The sequence below is a fragment of the Egretta garzetta genome, unplaced genomic scaffold, assembly GCF_000687185.1.
Source record: "Egretta garzetta isolate BGI_Z169 unplaced genomic scaffold, ASM68718v1 scaffold8, whole genome shotgun sequence".
In the NCBI taxonomy this organism is placed as follows: domain Eukaryota; kingdom Metazoa; phylum Chordata; class Aves; order Pelecaniformes; family Ardeidae; genus Egretta; species Egretta garzetta.
The window spans coordinates 1,488,634-1,506,990 of record NW_009260407.1 but is presented as its reverse complement, the minus strand read 5'-3'; the positions used below and the strand labels follow the sequence as shown (position 1 = coordinate 1,506,990).

Genomic DNA, 18,357 nt, shown 5'->3' with positions numbered 1-18,357 from the left:
TGCCCGCCCGCTCCCTGCCGCCGCACCAGCTGGGTGACCTGCGCGGCGCGGCCCCCCTCCACTTCCCCCACGTCTGTGCCCTGTGCGACAAGAAGATCTTTGATCTGAAGGTGAGTGGTTCTAAGGTGCCCCCGGGGCACGGTTTGGACTCTTGAACAGGCTGCCTGGTGATTGACCTGGCTGCCGGCTTCTGCCACCCCTTGCCTCCAGCGTCCATCGCCGCGGAGGTGCCCTGAGAGAAGCGGAAACAAAGGGCCATAGTCTCGCTCAGGGTGTCGTACATCTGTTTCATGGCAATTACTGGGGTTTCAAGGTCTGTTTTGTTTCGCATCTCGCTGTGGAAGGCGGTGAGATTACGGCGCTGGCGTGAGAAATGGGAGGTCCGGGCTGGGGTCGCAGCTCGTCTCATGGGCCCAAAGTGAGGGGAGGAGGAGCTTGAAGCTGATCCCCTGCTTCTCAAGCTGGCATTGCAACAGCACATCTGCGTTTTCATCAGCCTCTCCCTTTCTCTTTGCGTTTCTCATCACAAAGGCTTCTCCCTAACAGCCTTGTGGAAGCAGCTTGCTTAAACAAAACAACGTGTTTTGATGAAATGATTTTAATAATTCCTCTGTTGGGATCTCTTCCTCCTTCTAATAGCTCTAAGGAAAATTTAGGACTCAGGGTCCCCAACGACTGGCCTGGAAGCAAGAAGCTGCTCGGCACGTGTGGTGCAGACCACACTCCCACTTCTCTGCTCATACTGCCAAGGGAGCTCCAAATTCAACCTCACCTTTGAAAAGAAGCTTCCCGCTTGCCCAGAGAGCCTGTGTGCTTGGTCACGTTATATAGGTTAGGTCTGGAGAAGCCTCTGAGCCCCACATCCATACGTGGGCGCTGGCTGGCATTTTTCTGGCCTCCTGGTGAGCCCCACTCAGCAAGCCCTTTTCCATGGCATCGCAAGACCGGCACCTAACTGCAAAGGCATCTGTTTACACGCTGATGGTAGCCTGACAAAAACGTAACAGCAGCATGTATATAGGAAGGAAGATGGCCAGCAGATGAAATAGTACCTGATACTTACACACCCCGGGGTTTTGAGATATTTGAATATATTTACTCTTCCATGTTTCCCTTTTACTCTTTGAGCAGCTGCTTGCAAGAGGGTTTGCTGTTGTTACTGCTGCTTGCAGGACTGGCCTGAAGTAGCCCCCGTCTAGGGCACGCTGAGCATTCCTTTTTTTTAATTAAACATTTTTAAAGGGCAGGGAAAATGTCATTACAGTGAGTTTCGGTTGATCTGTTTGTTGGTGTTTAATACACTACCTCATTTGGATCATGGAAGTGTAAATAGCTAAATATACTTCGACAAATTTTGCGAATCTGTTGAAATGAATAAAAGCTATCCTGGCTGCCCTGTGTGCTGAGCACCTTCGTTATGGATGTTGCAGCTCAGCGCCTTGCAGGATGGGCTCTTCAGCTAGAGTGAAGTTAACTGAATTAATAGAAGTATACTGGATTTAAAAACTAATACAGAGAAGCTCTCCTTTTGTAAAGTAACATGTAATTTAACGTACAAATAACGAATCAGTAAGTGCATTGGTTGAAGGTGCACTTGGGATCAGTGTCACACAGTTTGATCTTCCACATCTCAGTATTGTTTTTAGAATGAGGTAAACTGAATGAAGAAGCAATCTCTTGTAAATTTGTCTCAGGATTTTTCCTATGCTCATCATATCTTTGTTTCAACATAGGACTGGGATCAGCACATTAAGGGAAGTCTTCACATCCAAAAATGTATGGCTTTTTCAGATAAGTAAGTATTATTTTAGAGACGCTCTTCCAACTGAATTTCTAACAGAGCATCCCTTACTTCAGTGGCTTTACATCAGGAATGTGCTGTCTAATAATTATGCTTTAATATTTATGGCACATTATGCACGCTCCTAAAGTTCTTTTCTTTCTTTTCCAGCACTGGTATCCGGTGTGTGTTAAGCTCAGCAGATGGAACATTGCATTTATCACCAAATAATGCAGCAGTTTTCAATCCATCTAGTATCGAAGGTGAATGGTTGTATATTCAATAGTTAAAACCACTTTTTTTTAATTGAAAGGGAAGTCTGTCTCTGGGGAAAAGTGGACATTTTAAAGGAAATATGTTACAAGTTTCCAAGGAAAACATTTTAGAGGTTCTGCACAGAAAGGCTAAAAGCCAATACTGTGCCTTTCAAAGTATGAATTTATTTATTACTATATATTATTTATCTATTTATTATTATTAACAATGACTTGTTTTCACAGTGCAACAAAACAATGTATAATTTGGTGTAGAGTCTATGAAATTAATTATTATGTAAATGAGGCATTGCTTACTGAGCACACTAATGCAATTAATATGAGTCAAGATTTTCATGAAATGTGTGTAATCCATTATTTAGATTATCCACCAAATGTCGGCTCATCTTTTATCGCTACGTCAGCAAGATCCTTTGGCCAGCCAGGTCCTACATTTTCTTCTCCTCCATCAGGGGTAAGAGTGAGTACCTAAGCAAACTGATCTCCGTGTGGAGGTTCTTGTAGAAGCCACTTCTGCTTACTGGAATTAAAACCATGAAGGCTTCCTTTCAGACAATAATCTGAATATTCCGTCTGTTATTTCAAGTTTCCTGCAGCTCTTTTATGCTTTTGATTTTGGCCAAATCAGAACTTGATTGTAGGTTTTCTTCCCAGTGCTAAAAGTTGTTTGCTTGTTAGATTTGGGGAGGGGAGTAAATGGTTTTGTGTGTATCCCGTTGGCTTCTCCCCCACCCCCCTTTTCTCCGTCTTTTTGACCCAGGAAGGTCAGCTTCAGCTTGGAATGAAGATTGGGATTAGTTTTTACTTATTCTGAGTATCAGCTCCACCGAGCAGCCTGCCATCTCCCCAGTTATTTATTTGTAGCAATTGCTCTCTGCCTCTCTCATGCTGGGGTCCTTCTCCTAGGTAGCAATAGTGGCAAAGATAGTGGCTGGGGGGTGGCTACTCACCTGGGGGTCCCAGATCAATTCATTGTACCGGACTAGCTTTTTCTTACTATATTTTAGTGGACTATTTATATCATCTGCTGCCACTGGTAACCTTTCAGCAAGTTTGCTTTGGTGTACAGCCTTCCATGGTTTAGGTTTATTAGCCCCCCCAGCATTGAACACAGGTCCCCAGTTGTATTGCTCTAACACACACTTGAATTCCTAGCCCAATAATCAAAAAATGCCAGAAAAAAAAGATAATGTTAAAAGTGGTTCTTACACTGACAAAGCAGAAAGATTTTAAAAGGGGGGGAAAAAAAAGAAGAAAAGCAAAAAAGGCAAATAAAAGCAAATCATATACATAATGGAAATACAATGTTGTTAGGGTTAAAGTAAAGCTCAGCATATATCAGAAAGCTACGATTAAAGCCAGAGGTGTCAAGGACTCATGTCAGGGCATTCATGGAATAGCAGCAGTAATCCAGGGGTTCAAGTTTTCACCTTGTCAGCTTTTGTGTATATATCCTGATGTGGTCTCAGGCACTCTGGAAAGCCTGGCTGAGTTGTGTCCCTGCGCCACGCCAGTTTGTACCGGGCATTGCTTACAGAAACGTCACACAGGTTTGTTTAATCCAACCAATTTGAAGGGGGTTTAGCTTCTGCCTGTCACAGGCACTGTGTGTGCACGGGAGCACAGAGCAGAGCTGCTCACGGCTGCTGCCTCCAAGGTCAGAGGTGGAGTAGCAGCGGGTGCAGAGGAATGTTGCTTTTCATCATGTCTGTCAACCTCGCAACAAATGAAATTACTGCTAATGCCAGTATCATTTCTCCTTAGAATCTGTCACTATTTGTCATTTAAGCTGCCTGCAGAAGTCCTCCTTCTGAATGATGAGCAGTACTATGAGAGATAAAAGAAAATGTAACTTGGACTTTCCTGGATACCGTAAATCCCCTTTTTCTTCTGAAGCTCATCGGGTGGACAGGGAGCTATATTGGAGGTGTTAAGACTGAGTCTGCCAGCTGTCATTCACCTCGCAACTCAGGTGGCTTATAATTTATTACACCTTTGCGCAGTAGTATTCACTTTCAGCTAAGCTGCTGCCATTTAACTGAGCAGTGGGAGATTATACTTGACCCTGCATGTAGCCATAAACGAAGTGTTCACATTTCTGGAAGAGCTTGTTCTGTGCTATCCCATCTGCAAATAACTGTATCCCTCTTAAGAAGGCAAATACAGTGCTACAAGTCTTCACTCAGGCATGAAGAACCATTAGCACTGGAGGGGTGGGACTGCCAGTTTCTTATTATCTTTGGAAAAGATTCATGCGAAGCTCAAGAAAGGGATAAAGAATTTGAAAAGCAAGAAACAAAAAATCAGAAAAAAAAACTGCAAGAAAAAATAACCAAATTGGTTCAGTGAAATAATATGGCGAACGGTATGAGGTGCATTTCACTGCTGTGCATCAAATTGTTTTTGTAGTAGTTGTCCAACTGCATTGGTAAACCTCTGTAGTCATCAGTTGCAAAGAAAGTTAACTTTGAGTCTTACTGAAAATTACATTCCACACTTGGCACGCAACAGCTCCTCTAACTTCCTGACTGTGGGTATGGAAGGTGCATATTCCTTTTCTAGCTGTGCTTTGCAGCTCTATTTAATTAATGGATCCAATTTAACTTCAATCAGCTGACAAGATTATTGCTTCTGGTATGAGTATGTGACCACTCCTTAATCGTGAATTAGAGCAGATTTATGGCGTAGCATTTTAATTTAAGCCATTGCCAATTGTGAGGAGGTGGTAACATCTTACAGTCATTTGATTTAATGTACTGCTGAGCGCGTGTCCAAACACAGTCTCTGGAGCCTACGCAGGGAACAGCTAAGTCTTTCTAGTCCCATAGACTCTTAGCATACCGTCTCTTAACAGATCTAACAAAACAAACAAAAGGTGCCAGGTGACCTGGGGTGTTCCTACACTGGGACTGCATTCGCTGTCAGGAAAGTTTCCTTTTCCTCTGCTAGGTGTAGTTGTATTCTGCTGTTGTGCGCTACATGCTGCCTTGCCGGATGCGTGCAGCCATCACTTCCTTTTCTATTCAAGTAGAGTTGAGCTGCTTCATCGTTTTCAGGACCAGGTCTTGTTATTTTTCTGCTACAGAAAATATCTTATTTCTGCACATCAGCACTTCTTTGACTTACCTTATGCACCTGGGCAGGCTCTGTAAGATGCAAGCTAAATAGCAGACCACTGTATAACACAGGCTCTTGCTGCAGCAAAAATACACAAATGGTTAAGTGGTGAAGCCTGGAGGGAAGGTAATGGGATGAAGGTGTAAATAAGATAACATTAGCTCTGTAACTTGTGAACTTGCTGACAAGCCAAACATTTGTGATGGCTCTGGTGAACTTGATCCCACAAGATTACGTGATTTGCATCTTCCCTTGAATGGCACAATTTTAACTGACAGTAGAGTTGCTTCTTCAGTAAAATCCTAACAGCAAAGGTCATAAATGGGGAAGTAGCCTGGGAAGATTTAATCCTGTGTGAGCGATGTTTCGCGTGTCATTAGCTGAGGTAAATTATGTTCCTCTCTGAATACACCCTGATGCCTCTTTGCACAAGGAGTGTAGAGCCTGCTTTCCATGTCAGGGAGACGGGCAGCTCTTTGGGAACTGCCCCAGCACTCCAAAATAGACTTCCACCCTTGGGAAGCGATTAAGACGCCAGCGGCTGTGTGCCTGTGCCAGCCCAATTCGGGAGCTCTGCCTCTGTGCATGTCCAGTGGTCACCATGCCCCGAGGGGAGAAGCCCCTCCTGCTGTGTGTTGTTACAATGAGAGGGGAAAGTAGTAGGTTTTCCAACCTGAGGTACAGCTGTGTGCCCTCTCACAAGTTAAACGGGGTCACTTTTACCCCCAGCCCAGTCTGTTCCACCAGGGCAGGAGGAGGATTTAAAATCAGCCCCTACTACCCTGAACACCTCTGTAGTCACCTGAACTGATTTCTAATGTCCATAAATTCAGCAGGGACTGCAGTGAGCATCTGTTTCCATTTCCAGGCACCACTGGCACCACATAGATGGACGTTTATGGAATACTTGAAAATATTAATTTTTTGTGCGTTACTTGCAAATTACCTGCTAAGGGCCTTTACTCAGCAATAGTGCATGGTGCCTTCACGTGCGGGGAAGGCACAGAGCACCCAGTGGGACAGACAGATGCAGACGGGGTGAGGAAGGCCGTCTGGCTTGGCAGAGGAGCCGTAGGGGTTGTGCTGGCGTACTGTCCAGGAGGAAGCTCGTCAGGAGGGGCTGAGACCTCCTCATGGCAGAGGCACCCTCAATCTCCAAACAACAAGGGGCTTCCAAACTCTCACTGGTGCTGAGTATAGCGCAGTGGCCAGCCCTCTGCTGTGACATGCAAGGGAGCTGAAGCCCTGGAGTCCCTCAGGTCTGAGGTGGCAAGCTACCTTTTGCAGCAATATCGTTAGTCCTGTTTGAACAAGAGCATCTCTTCTAGAAATCCTCTCTGGACTTTGTAATGTCCAGGGATGGAGATTCCATTGCAATCTGCACTGCAGTTAAACATTTCCCTTCCCATTTGTATTTCTAAACCAGGATGATAAAATGCAAGGTTTTAAAGAAGGATATTTGTCCTTAATAACAGGTACGCAGAACAGAACGTTTCATTTTTTGCAGAAATGTAAGGTCTTATCTAGTGGATGGAATATCTAAGATAAAAACATCGTTTTGAGTTGTTTTTTTCCCCAGTTTCCCCAGAGGAAATCTACACTGGGTCGAGTTGTTCACATCTGCAACCTCCCCGAGGGAAGCTGCACAGAGAATGATGTCATTAACCTGGGCCTCCCGTTTGGGAAGGTCACCAACTATATCCTCATGAAATCCACTAATCAGGTACTGTGCATTTGGGGTCACCAGTATTGATGTCTGTTGGCATAAAGACATATTGACATGGCGACAGAGTCTTTGGGGAAAATCTCTTTTTTTTTGTAATAGAAACTTAAAATATATAAAGCTTGCTCTTAAAGTAAAAAAAAATTGGTGCTCGCAGAATGAGATGATGGCATAAACATGACCACTGCCTCATAGTTCTTGTTAAAAAACCCCAGAAATCTCAATGAGGAAGCATTGTAAAACTGTACTTTTAAAAATATTGATAACAATATTTTCAAAAAGTTAATAACTTGGCCACCTTCTCTCAGCATTTGTTAGGGTTACTTTCAGACTTCTCTTGTCCTGTTTGGGAGGTTTTTATTCCTTTCTTACCCATTCTCGTAGAGCTGAATTGGGCATTAAAGAATGACTTTCACTGTAGCCTGGTTCGGCTGTCCTGCACTGTTTGCTGAACTGTTGTTACAGCAGAGGCAGATCCCGCGATGGTGTAATTACAGCTGCAGGCTGGTGGCAGAGCCCCCGGGCCCTGGCTGTGCTGGGTGATCTGGCACACACTGACACCTCACTCCCTTTTAATCTGCACCAGATTGTAGTAGAGCTCTTTCTTCAAGGTGGTTTAAGTCTAGTTTAAGTAGCTCAAGTCTACCAGTGGTGGTAGGCTGGGAAGACTAGAAAATGTCTCACATACCTGCAGCAGACAGTAAGGATGGATATAGAATCCCCGTCAGTGGGCTGTGTTTGAGATTTTAATGTTTCAAAATGCAGCCGTTGCACAGCTGTGAGTATATTCCTTGACAAGTTAAACTGCAGTCACATCAAATGCAATTTTTCACAGAATTGCAGAATGGCAAGGGTTGGAAGGGACCTCCAGAGATCATCTAGTCCCACCCTCCTGCTAAAGCAGGTTCACCCAGAGCAGGTTGCACAGTACATTGTCCAGGCAGACTTTGAATATCTCCAAAGAAGGAGACTCCAGAACCCCCCTGGGCAGCCTGTTCCAGTGCTCTGTCACCCTCAAAGTAAAGAAGTTTTTCCTCATATTCAGCTGAAACCTCTTATGTTTCAGTTTGTGCCCATTGCCCCTTGTCCTGTTGCTGGGCACCACTGAGAAGAGTCTGGTTCCGTCCTCGTGACATCTACCCTTAAGATATTTGTATGTGTTGATGAGGTCCCCTTTTGTGTAAATAAAAGTGCTAGGTAACATCTTCCAGTTTTTTTACACTCTTTTTTGGCTTTGTTCTGGCTGCTCATGCTCTCATGTTCTGCTTTTATCTGGATCCCTTGCAATTCTGCAAGACAGCTGATAATCTCGGGAGCCGTGCGTGCTGCAACATTGCAGTTCTGCATCCTGTCAGCAGCTGACCGTGGTGTAGAAGCACCAGTGAGGAAGCGAAGGACAGGTGATGGCTTCATATATTGCGAAAGATTAGATTCCAATCATTTAGTTTTTAACTAAACAGGCTTCTAAAGTTTCGTATCAGCTTTAATGCCTGGGTTGAAGCCATTATTTGCAGTTAAAAGGAGGCTGAGCAATGGACTGAGTGTTAACTATTTCAGCTCCAGGGCTGGAGAACTAGCCAGTTCTGTACTACCAAGACATTCTGCATGAGAAGAATCCAAACGAAAATTATTGTGCTGCCTTTTCTCTATTATACTTTGTATTTTTAATTATGTAGTAGATTTTAAAGCTCTCCTCATTTGTGCTAGGCCTTTCTGGAAATGGCTTACAGTGAAGCAGCACAAGCCATGGTGCAGTACTACAAAGAAAAACCTGCTATGATAAATGATGACAAGTTACTTATTAGGATGTCTAAAAGATACAAGGAGTTGCAGCTGAAGGTAAGATAGTCATTCCTCAATGGCACGTCCTGGAGAGTACATCTAAAAATCTTTGCTGATTACTGATTTCTAATTAATGCTTTAATATTATTGAAAAAAGAAATTAAGAAATATAAATTAAGGAATGTATGTTAATGATCTTTTATACTTAGCTGCTTGTTCTTGTTCTAAATTTTAACTCTTGGAAGAGATCCCATTTTCTCTAGTCTTCCCATACCATTGTTTCAAAAATCCTTTCTGAGCTTCCTTCTGAGCAGGCTCCCCACATTGCTTGGTCTAACAAAGGTCTAAAACACAGCCATGTGTAACATACAACATGTTAGCAGAAGAAAGATAGTCCTATCCTTTTAGTCAGGCATTAAGCCTGAAGCAGTGCTTTTCAAAGCTTGCATGCTTGAGCCATAATACCGTCGCTACACCAAGCAGTGAAGGCAGGGCTAAACATCACACTGATTTATTTTTCTTTCTTACTTGTGAATGACCTAAATTAAAAAGCAAGATTTTTTGCTTTTTGTTTTTACATAGAGTCAGAACAGAGCAATAGTCTTTGGCTTTCTTGTAGAGCATGTGATGCTTGTGATGTGGATACCTGAGTGATGTCCAAAAATCGGTGCTCTTGTGCGCATATTTATGGAAGCTTATGTACTGCCATGTGTAATGCTAAGAGATTATTTTTTTCATGGAGACTTTGACTGGAACTGGCAGAGCTGAAAAGCATCATATTATATTATCTAACACAGCAAAAAGTTGTTTTGTAAAATAACTCTGTAATGTTCCAAGTCAAGAGGTTAAGGGGCCTTTTATGAGCCTTGAGGAAAAACAGTTAACTCAGATGCTCTGGTTTGGCCTTTGGAAAAGTCTCCTCCTCTGTACATGCGTAATAGTTTAAGGAGACTTAAAGGAGTTGCCAAAAGACCGTAAACCAGGGCAGTCTTAGTGTGGTATGGTGAGGGATTCAGATGTAAGGTGGCAGAGAGTGTGCATCTTAACATAGAGATGGAACAGGAATTACCCAGAAAAGTGTGGGAGTTTGCCTAGATTTCAGGAAGATTTTCAGCTTTTCCAGTGGCAGTTTTTTAGGTCCTGGAATTATTTTTCCCTGCACGAGCCCTTTCCCTTTGTTAAAACCAAACAGAAGTGCAATGTGGAAGGGGGAATATGCATGGGCTAGTTACCACTACAGACTGCTCTGAGTTCCTGCATGATTATGTTGCTCAGCTGTGCATGCTCCAAGTGTTTGACAAATTGCATGCACTCCAGCCTGGAGTAGTGCATCTTTTGTAAATGATCTTGAATCTCAAGCATTCAACACTTCCTGTACGCATCTTTCTTGCACTTAGCTTTTCTGAAGCTCGTGTGTGTCTAAACATAGTCTTTTAGAGCTATACTCCAAACTCAGAGGTGAGAGAAGGCAGTTCATTCCTAGAGGGTCAGAGATAGGCTGCTATACATATTTAACTCAGACATTAGAAAAATTGTCTGGTTTGTTTCCTCTTACATCCAATTCCGAGAAAATACTCTGTAGTGAATGCGTAACAGGGAAGAACAAGCTAGTCTTCAAAGCCTGTTACAGCAGCCAAGTATGAGAAGACTGCAACAACGTAATGGACCAAATTTTCCATTTGTATCATTTTACTGCTTTGATCGTGTTATTGAGATACCAGCTGCAGAAAAGACTGTAACCACAACACTGAAACCAAATATTTCTCAGTAGTAATATAATTGAATGATGCATGGATGCTGTTTCTTGAAGGACAAATCACCTATATTAGCTTGGAGAGTAGCGCAGCACACTAAACAGTGTCTTTGTCTTATTTAGAAACCAGGTAAGAATGTGGCTGCTATCATCCAGGACATCCACTCGCAGAGGGAGAGGGACCTGCTGCGTGAAGTGGACAGGTAAAGTTTCTCCATAGCTCGGAATCAGGACCTGGACAGGTCTGTAAACATGCAGGTGGAAAAAGCATTATCTGTGTGCTACCCTCTCTTATCTCATTTGCTTTCTTAACTTAGATTTCACTTCAAATCACTGTAAAAATATAAGTGGGTACAATAGTAGGTAAAGGGCCTGTATAATGAGATCAGATTGAAACTGTGCATGTTGTGAAAAGACATGAACTCTTTCCTGCTGCTGATGCTGACTCGGAAGCGTGAAGGAGACGGTTAAATGTATTTGGGTATATTTCTGATCTGCCTGACTTCTGGACCTTCCAGCAAAAATGGAGAGGAATCACAGTCCTAAAGGATCTCTTTTAAACAGGTGACCTTTGTCACTTTGGTCTCTGAGGTGCCCTGGATGAGTGAGCAGTAAGGGTACAGACATTAGGGTCCTTGTAAAGGTATCAACATGTAAGCTTTTAATGCTAAACCCCTATGAGACACTTTTAAGAATGAATGAATATATTCTTGACAGACCTGTGGGGATTTAGTTAAACTCTGTGGATATGACACTGCCTTTTCTCCTGTTCACTGTGTTTGCAGCTTTGCAGTGCATGTCTGTGAAAGGCTTGGGGTCTCAGGGTCGCAGGCACCAGGGCAGCCCCCATGTGTTTCCAGTGTACAAAAACTTGGTAGACCACAGTGGGTCAGCCAGTTACAGCTGCCTTTTCCCTCTGCAGCAGGTATGGCACGGAGAGGCCCCGCTCTCGCAGCCCCATCAGCCGCTCCCTGTCGCCCCGATCCCACACTCCCAGCTTTACTTCCTGCAGTTCACCCCACAGCCCGATGGGAACCGGCAGGACCGACTGGGGAAATGGGAGAGAGTCGTGGGATCAGTCCCCGTATTCTCGACGGGAAGACGAAAGAGACAGCAGAGAATGGCGAGAGAATGGGGACGAGAAGAGGGACAGGACTGACATGTGGGTACACGAGAGGAAACATTATTCCCGACAGCTGGACAAGTTTGATTTGGATGAACGGCTTGAAGGAGGCAGAGGGCACAGAGAAAAATATTTAAGGAGTGGTTCCCCTGGCTCCCTTCATCCTTTATCTGGCTACAAGAGCAGGGAAGATGACTATTACCGAAAAACCTCCAAGTCAAAATCTGACAAGTTTCAGAGGCAGCTGCAGGATTTACCTGGGAGATCGAAGAGAAAGGAAGAGGCAAAGTTAAGGGAACGCAGGCATTCTTACAGCGAGGACGCTGCCAGGGAGGAGGCAGCTGAACAGAAGCACAGCAAAGCATCTGAGGGCTCCAGGCAAAAACAAAGTGATAAGAATAAGGTGAAGAAAGCTGAAAAAGACCAAGAGGAAGATGCTGTTGCTGAAGGCAGTGATGTGAAGGAAACCAAACCTCCCGAGAATGAGGTAAATAGAGATCTCAAACCATATGTAAGAAGAAGGTAAATGCTGAAGTAATATATTTTCTGAAATATTTCAGATCAGTTGTTGTGGGTGTGGTGCTGGTGACATGCAATGTTTTGCCATGATAAAATCAGGGAATATAGTCCTAGAAGAGATCTTGGGAGGTCATCTTGTCCACGTTTTTGCCCAGATCATGCAGATCTATTACACCATTGCGGTGTTGGGTACATGGACATTGTCTTTCTGTGTCAAGCACAGAACTTCTTGGTAACCAGTGAGGGGAAGGGGACAGACAACTCGCAACAAAACCAAGTGACAATCCATAGGTTGTGTGTGCAGGGGCAACTGCCCTACTGCTCTCTTTTCTGAGGCTGTGCAGAATACCCCATAGCTACTCTCTCTGCATCCATCACCTCTTTCTACTGCCTGTGATGTGGATTGAGTTATCTGGGAATTAAGTTGTATTTTACAGGGATGCACAAAATTTGTAGGACAATACAGGGAACTGGTTGTTACACTGCTAAAATGGGGAGAGAACTTTTAATGAGGAACGTTTTCTTTTTGGTCAACAGAGCAATTGGTTTCCATTAATCGTATGTCCCTACCCGCAGCTGTGGCAGGGATAATTCACACCACTCCCTACAATGTGCTGACAGGAATCTCTTCCCATGGCAGAACCACTGAATCAGCTCACCTGTAAAATTACAGGATTTCTGGAGAAATACTCCCAGCTGGTAAAGCGGCAGCATTTGTGGGTTTGATTCTCCACTGGGAAAAAGTGGAGAGGGAGCAGATGAAGATGCCTCACTTGCTCAGTTCCAATACAGCCCATGCTCATATCCCCACCCCACGGGGATCTCGTTACTGGCTCTTGGCCACCTTGCCTCCCCCAGTCCCCCCTGGTGATAGACTGCCGCCATCCACCCCCAGGGATGCTGGCACAGGAGGCTGCAGAGCTGCTTTGCTGACCAGGGGTCCATCTCTAGCTTGTGACTTTGTGCTGCCAGGGCCATCTTCAGTTGTTTTTAGTTGACCTTTCATTCGTTCTTCTCACGTGGGGGCAAGGTTGATTGAAATCCTTAGATCTTGTAACTCAGCTAGTCTCTGTAACAGGCAGCAGCACTACCTCATGCCATAGATATGTGTGTCTGTACCACCTTTTGTCATCTTTCTCCTTTGGCTGGTATTTCACTGTGATGGATGGTTCCTTGGGAGAAGATATCAGAGAGAAATGTCAGCATCCTAAATCACCAGTGTTGCACACTCCTCTGCATGTTTTTCAAGTTATTTTAAAGTTGCTTTGTTAAAGGCGCACCTCTCCAGGGACTACAGCTAATAATTTATTTTAAAAGCAAGAAATAGGTTTGAATGTCTTGACTTCACTCTTTTGCTTCGCCCCCCCTTTTACAAAGTGCCAGGTAGCACTGTGGTTTTGTTCTTACAAAGTATGAACTGTGCAAGCAGTCACGTTCTGGACTGATCCTACATCAATAAACAAAACAGTTGAAGGCTTTTGCAGAGTTTTAATGCTGCTGCTCTCCTTACCATGTCTGAGCCAACATAACAGATGTGGGTAGAGAACAGAGGAGTGGAGGCTGGAAATTTTAACGAATTCACATTCTCCCCCACCTGCCTTCTAGCCAATTGAGTGATGTAAATTACATCTCTCTAATTTTGTTTAAATTTCTTTTTCTTAATTCTTATTTACGCAGCTTTGCTAATGGAATCCAATTCTTGGGTCTTTTCCCACAGCCCAGTTGACTTGCATAAACTTTAGAAATAAAGAATGTGACCTTGTGGTGACTTTGCTTCCCTAAACCCAGAATAGAAACATAATAGAGCACCACTGTGTGTTGCCATACGTGTATATGTTGTATTTATTTTAGCTTGGAAAAGAAGAGCAAGTTCCAGAGAAGAGCTCACCTTCAGCTAATAAACAAGGAAAAGAACCTGGAGAGATTCTGGAAAACACAAGAAAAGAGAAGGTTGGTGACACGTTGTTGGTGCAGCTTCCATGACAAAATGAGTGAAAACCCAGGTTTGGCAGAACATTCTCCCAACTGAAATATTAACCCCCCACAGAAAGGCATGTAAAGGGGGTGTAGAAGGGGGTTGTCTAAATTAACTTGCCTTATCTTGACCTCTGCTTTAAGGGATATCTTTTCCTGAAGTCTCCAGAACTCTTTTTTTAGTCGCTCTTTGCCCATGTACATTGCTTCACATGCATAGTCCTTGGCACTGGCAACTGTAAGTAACGTATGCCCAAGTGAACTGTGTAACTTTGTGAACCATGCCCAAAAATAGGTGATGTCGTCAGTTGGTGGAGAAGGAGGGGACTAATGATGAAAACTTTTCAGAACATTGGCCTTACATGGACTGTGGATAGTAGCCTCTTCTGATTTTTTCTGGTTTTAATTAAATAATGTCTTTGCAGCACCCCTACTGCAGCGCCACAGTCGGGGACAGCAATGTCCTTGGAATTCCTCCAGCTTCATATCTGTAGGGTCATGGGTTGATGGTCAGATATGGAAGCTATTGATATCTGTTGCTGTAGAAAACTGATCTCCTGGCAAGAACAGTGTCAACTCCCAGAGTTTTCATGCTGTTTTAGGATTCTAGAAGGGGAAGTGTGGGAATGGCCAAACAGGAGGAGAATACTGATTATTAATAGATTATGTGTACACCATGAGTCTGGGAGTTGAAATCTAAGCTGCAAGTGAGTCTGAAAAGTACCATATACCTTATAATACTAACATTTCTGAAGTCCAATAGTAGTGTCTGGGTCCTGTAAGTCTATAACTGCATGTATGAGGTATTTCAGATTATATGCCTTAGAGTATAACTGTAAAACTGATTTTTCTTAAAGTCTAGGCCAACCTCTACCAGCACAGTCCCTGGCAGAGGGCTTTTGCTGGTGGAAGTCAATTACTACAGAAGGTAGCCACGTTTTCTCAGTCACCGTAGGAATTTAAAGGACCTGGGCCAGCAAAGTGAAAGCCACAGCAGCTGGACTGGGGTTCAGTATATTCTCATTGTGCTGCCTATTTTTCGCCACCCTGGGATGGACATAGAGGAAGGGGAGAGGTTCATTTCCTCGGGGATCACGTAGTAGGATCAGCTGCATGATAAAGTATCACAGGTTGTGCCTTGTTCCACTGCTTACAGAAAAGCATGGAGCAGGAGACTGGGGAGACTGTAATCCCCAAGGAAGTTACAGGGTCTCCACAAAGTGAAGTTTACGTGATAATTAAAAAGAGATTGCTTGTCCTTGTGCATAAGGTTTAAAATCACAACACCAAGGCATATCGTTCTTTGAAACCAAAATACAAGAGGGGTTAGGCATGGCCAGATCAAAGTTCTTCATGGTTACTGATGTTCAAAGCCCACTTTTTAACACTGGTGATCTGTAATCACTGATCTCTCAAATGTTTTATATCTCTGTGACAGGACCGAGACTGGGAGAGTGGAAGTGAGCTAGAAGGTGAGACCTGGTATCCTGCAAACATGGAGGAATTAGTGACAGTAGATGAAGTGGGAGAAGATGATTTAATTACGGAGCCAGATATAACTGAACTTGAAGAAATAGTACCAGTTGATCAAAAAAATAAAACTGCTTCAGAAATGTGTCCCTGTATGTCAACCATGTTAGAACTGAAGAACGATCACAGCCACTTAACCAGGAGCGAAGACAGATTTGCCCATAAAGCTTTAGAAACAAACTTCAGATCAGCAAAGGGCAGTGTAGCTTCTAGCGGCTGTCAGGATGATGATGAGGATGATGATAATGATGATGCTGTAACTGAAGCATCAAGCCTAAATCTGGACCCTGAGCAGAAGCCAGAGGAATTGCAAGAAGACCAATCTGCTAAGGAGTCTGATCCCCAGCAGAAGGAAGGAAAAATTGATAAGAGCTCTGACACTCGCTTAGAGCCCGAAGATCACCATATACCTTCTGTTCATCTGAAAGAAGAGACTCTCCAGCTCCCTGATACATTTATAGATGATTACAAACAGATGGGATCACAAGGAGCTGAGAGCAGAGAAGTTATGGAAATGCTTGTTAAAAACGCTAGTGAAGAAACAAGACACGGAAGCCAAGAGTGTCCAGAGGCCAAGGGTAACTACTGTTGTTTTTTTTCTTTTCAGCCCACAGAGAGCCTTGCGTGTTTTTTCTGACAGTAGACTGAAATTTATTGCTAAAGAGAATAAATGTTGCTAATGGTATCAAGACTTGTCCTTGGAGCAGCTAAGTAAAAGTACCCCGGTGCCTTTTGCCAAGCTAAACCATTAGAGGCTCTTAGCCGAATAGTGTAAAGGAAATATGATAAGCAGCTTGCAAGCTTTCTGAAAGGCATAAGCTGCTATAATTGTCATGTCAAGGTTCACATGAGTTTAGAACTCTTTCAGTGCCCTGCTAAATTTATTTTGAATTGTCAATGAAATGATTGACAGTCTCTGAAGGTCAGCAGAAAAGTATCTGTAATGTCTGGCTGGCTCCTGGACGAGGTGGGTATTCTTACACACTGTACTGAAGCGTTAGTAACATGGAAATCATCTGTAGATTGTTACTTCTCAGTCCCTGTTCACACAAATACGTGCCTTTTGTCAGGACTTGCCTTATCATCTCATGTTATCTACTGCATGCTGCCTTTAATATAGCTGATAGGACATGCTGTGAGATAATGCCAATAGATGTAATCATAGCTGCCTATTAATATTTTAGGTGTCAGGAAAAAAAAAGATCTTGAGTGTCTGAAAGTGAGTCCTGTTCCTTGTCACACTTTCAAATGAAACTTGAGAGAATGGGCTGTGCATAATGAGGGGAAGTGGAAAACAACATAGAGCATGTTGGCCAGGAATGCTCTTTTTTGTTGCTACCGGAGCCCGTGTGATGGAGAAAGGTTTTATGAACAGAAGTTGCTGGAAGATTTTTGAGGGTGCAGTTTTCCACCAGAAAATCCTGGAGCATTTACTGTGAAAGTCTGCTTTTGAACTACTTCCTCCAGGACAGATTTGAAACTCCAGGACAGATTGGAAACTCACTTGGTTTTCAATACCTAACCTGTTTGGCCAGAAGACACCTTGCCAGGCTTTGCATATTTGGAGATAACACTGCCATGCAAACTCCCTGGGACTGGGAACGGCCAGGTTGGCTCCCCGGGGCTGCCCACTTCACAGGCAGCCAGCTGACGAAAGAGTTGGGTATCCCCAGAGCATAGTTACTTTGGTGTTTTCAGCATCTCAGCTTCCAGCTTGCCAGCAGGGAGCCTGGAAGCTCCCGGGGAGTTTGTGCTTCCCAGGTTTCTGCCATGGACTTGGTATCTGGGATCTGCAGTGCAAGGCTCTAGGCTCTCTGCAAATGCAGCTGCCAGCTCAGAAGCCCAGAAATAACCTAAGTGGGACTTAAGTTGCCACAAAGGCACTGGGTGTCCTGAGAAGAGTTAGCTGAAGCTTGTGGGTTTTCCAGGATCTCTGCTGCAGATTTGGAAACCTGGGATGTGCTTAAAGTTAACTTGAAAGCCAACCAGTCAGGATTGTATATTATTTTATTTTAAATCATGTAACAGACGTATTTAAAACAATGAAGAAAAATTAATTCTCAAAGCCAGAAATTGCAGATCTTTGAACTACAGACCTGAAAGACAGGAAGGGTTTAATTTGGACAAAAATGTATTTGTTTTATGAGAAAATATATCCCTTATCTAGGTGAAATTTGCAATGCAATAGAATTTTTTTCAGGGTAAGGGAGCTAGTTCTTTGATGTAAGAACTGAAGAATAGGAATCAAACCAGTTTGTCTGTAATTCTGTTGCTCTGTGATAACAAATTTGTCTTTTTTTTAAATAAAAGCAATTCACGTGGTGGGAAGGGAGAGCATCTGTTCTTTTGACTGGCTTTATCTGCCTCAGCAAATCAATCCACTGTTTTCCACACCATGAATCTCCTGCCTGTGTCCATTAATGTTGGTTAGCAGGGACCAACCATCCCATCTCTACTGGCCAGCAACCAAAATCTTCAAGTGGCCAAGAGCCATAAAGCAGAAACTGTCCCTTGGAGAGCTGAGGGTGGCAGAAGAGTGGCTCCAGGGAGATGACAGTGGTGCTGCAGGGGTCCTAGCAGAGGATTTGCTCTGCTCATGCAGCTCCTTAGGGAGTTTGGGGATGTGCTCTCAGCAGGTCCTGCTGGCCCCCCCCTTTCTCAGCAGCCCCCATGTTAGCCCAGCTCCATCACTGGTCATGCAATACTGTACGTGGTTACAGAGCTGCAGTCGGACCATGCTTGTGCCAGAGGCACGTATTATATATATATAATTTTATATAT

The 18,357-nt window shown here is 43.7% G+C and overlaps 1 protein-coding gene across 1 annotated transcript in view; it reads left to right on the top strand.

The window, feature by feature from the left end:
* RBM20 (RNA binding motif protein 20) overlaps positions 1–18,357 on the top strand; it is a 35,983-nt gene that overhangs the window by 12,232 nt on the left and 5,394 nt on the right. The window contains 10 exon segments of the mRNA XM_035898971.1: positions 2–110; positions 1,734–1,795; positions 1,952–2,043; positions 2,418–2,509; positions 6,752–6,895; positions 8,603–8,734; positions 10,554–10,633; positions 11,353–12,040; positions 13,924–14,022; positions 15,485–16,154. Coding sequence (XP_035754864.1) covers positions 2–110; positions 1,734–1,795; positions 1,952–2,043; positions 2,418–2,509; positions 6,752–6,895; positions 8,603–8,734; positions 10,554–10,633; positions 11,353–12,040; positions 13,924–14,022; positions 15,485–16,154 — 2,168 coding nt within the window.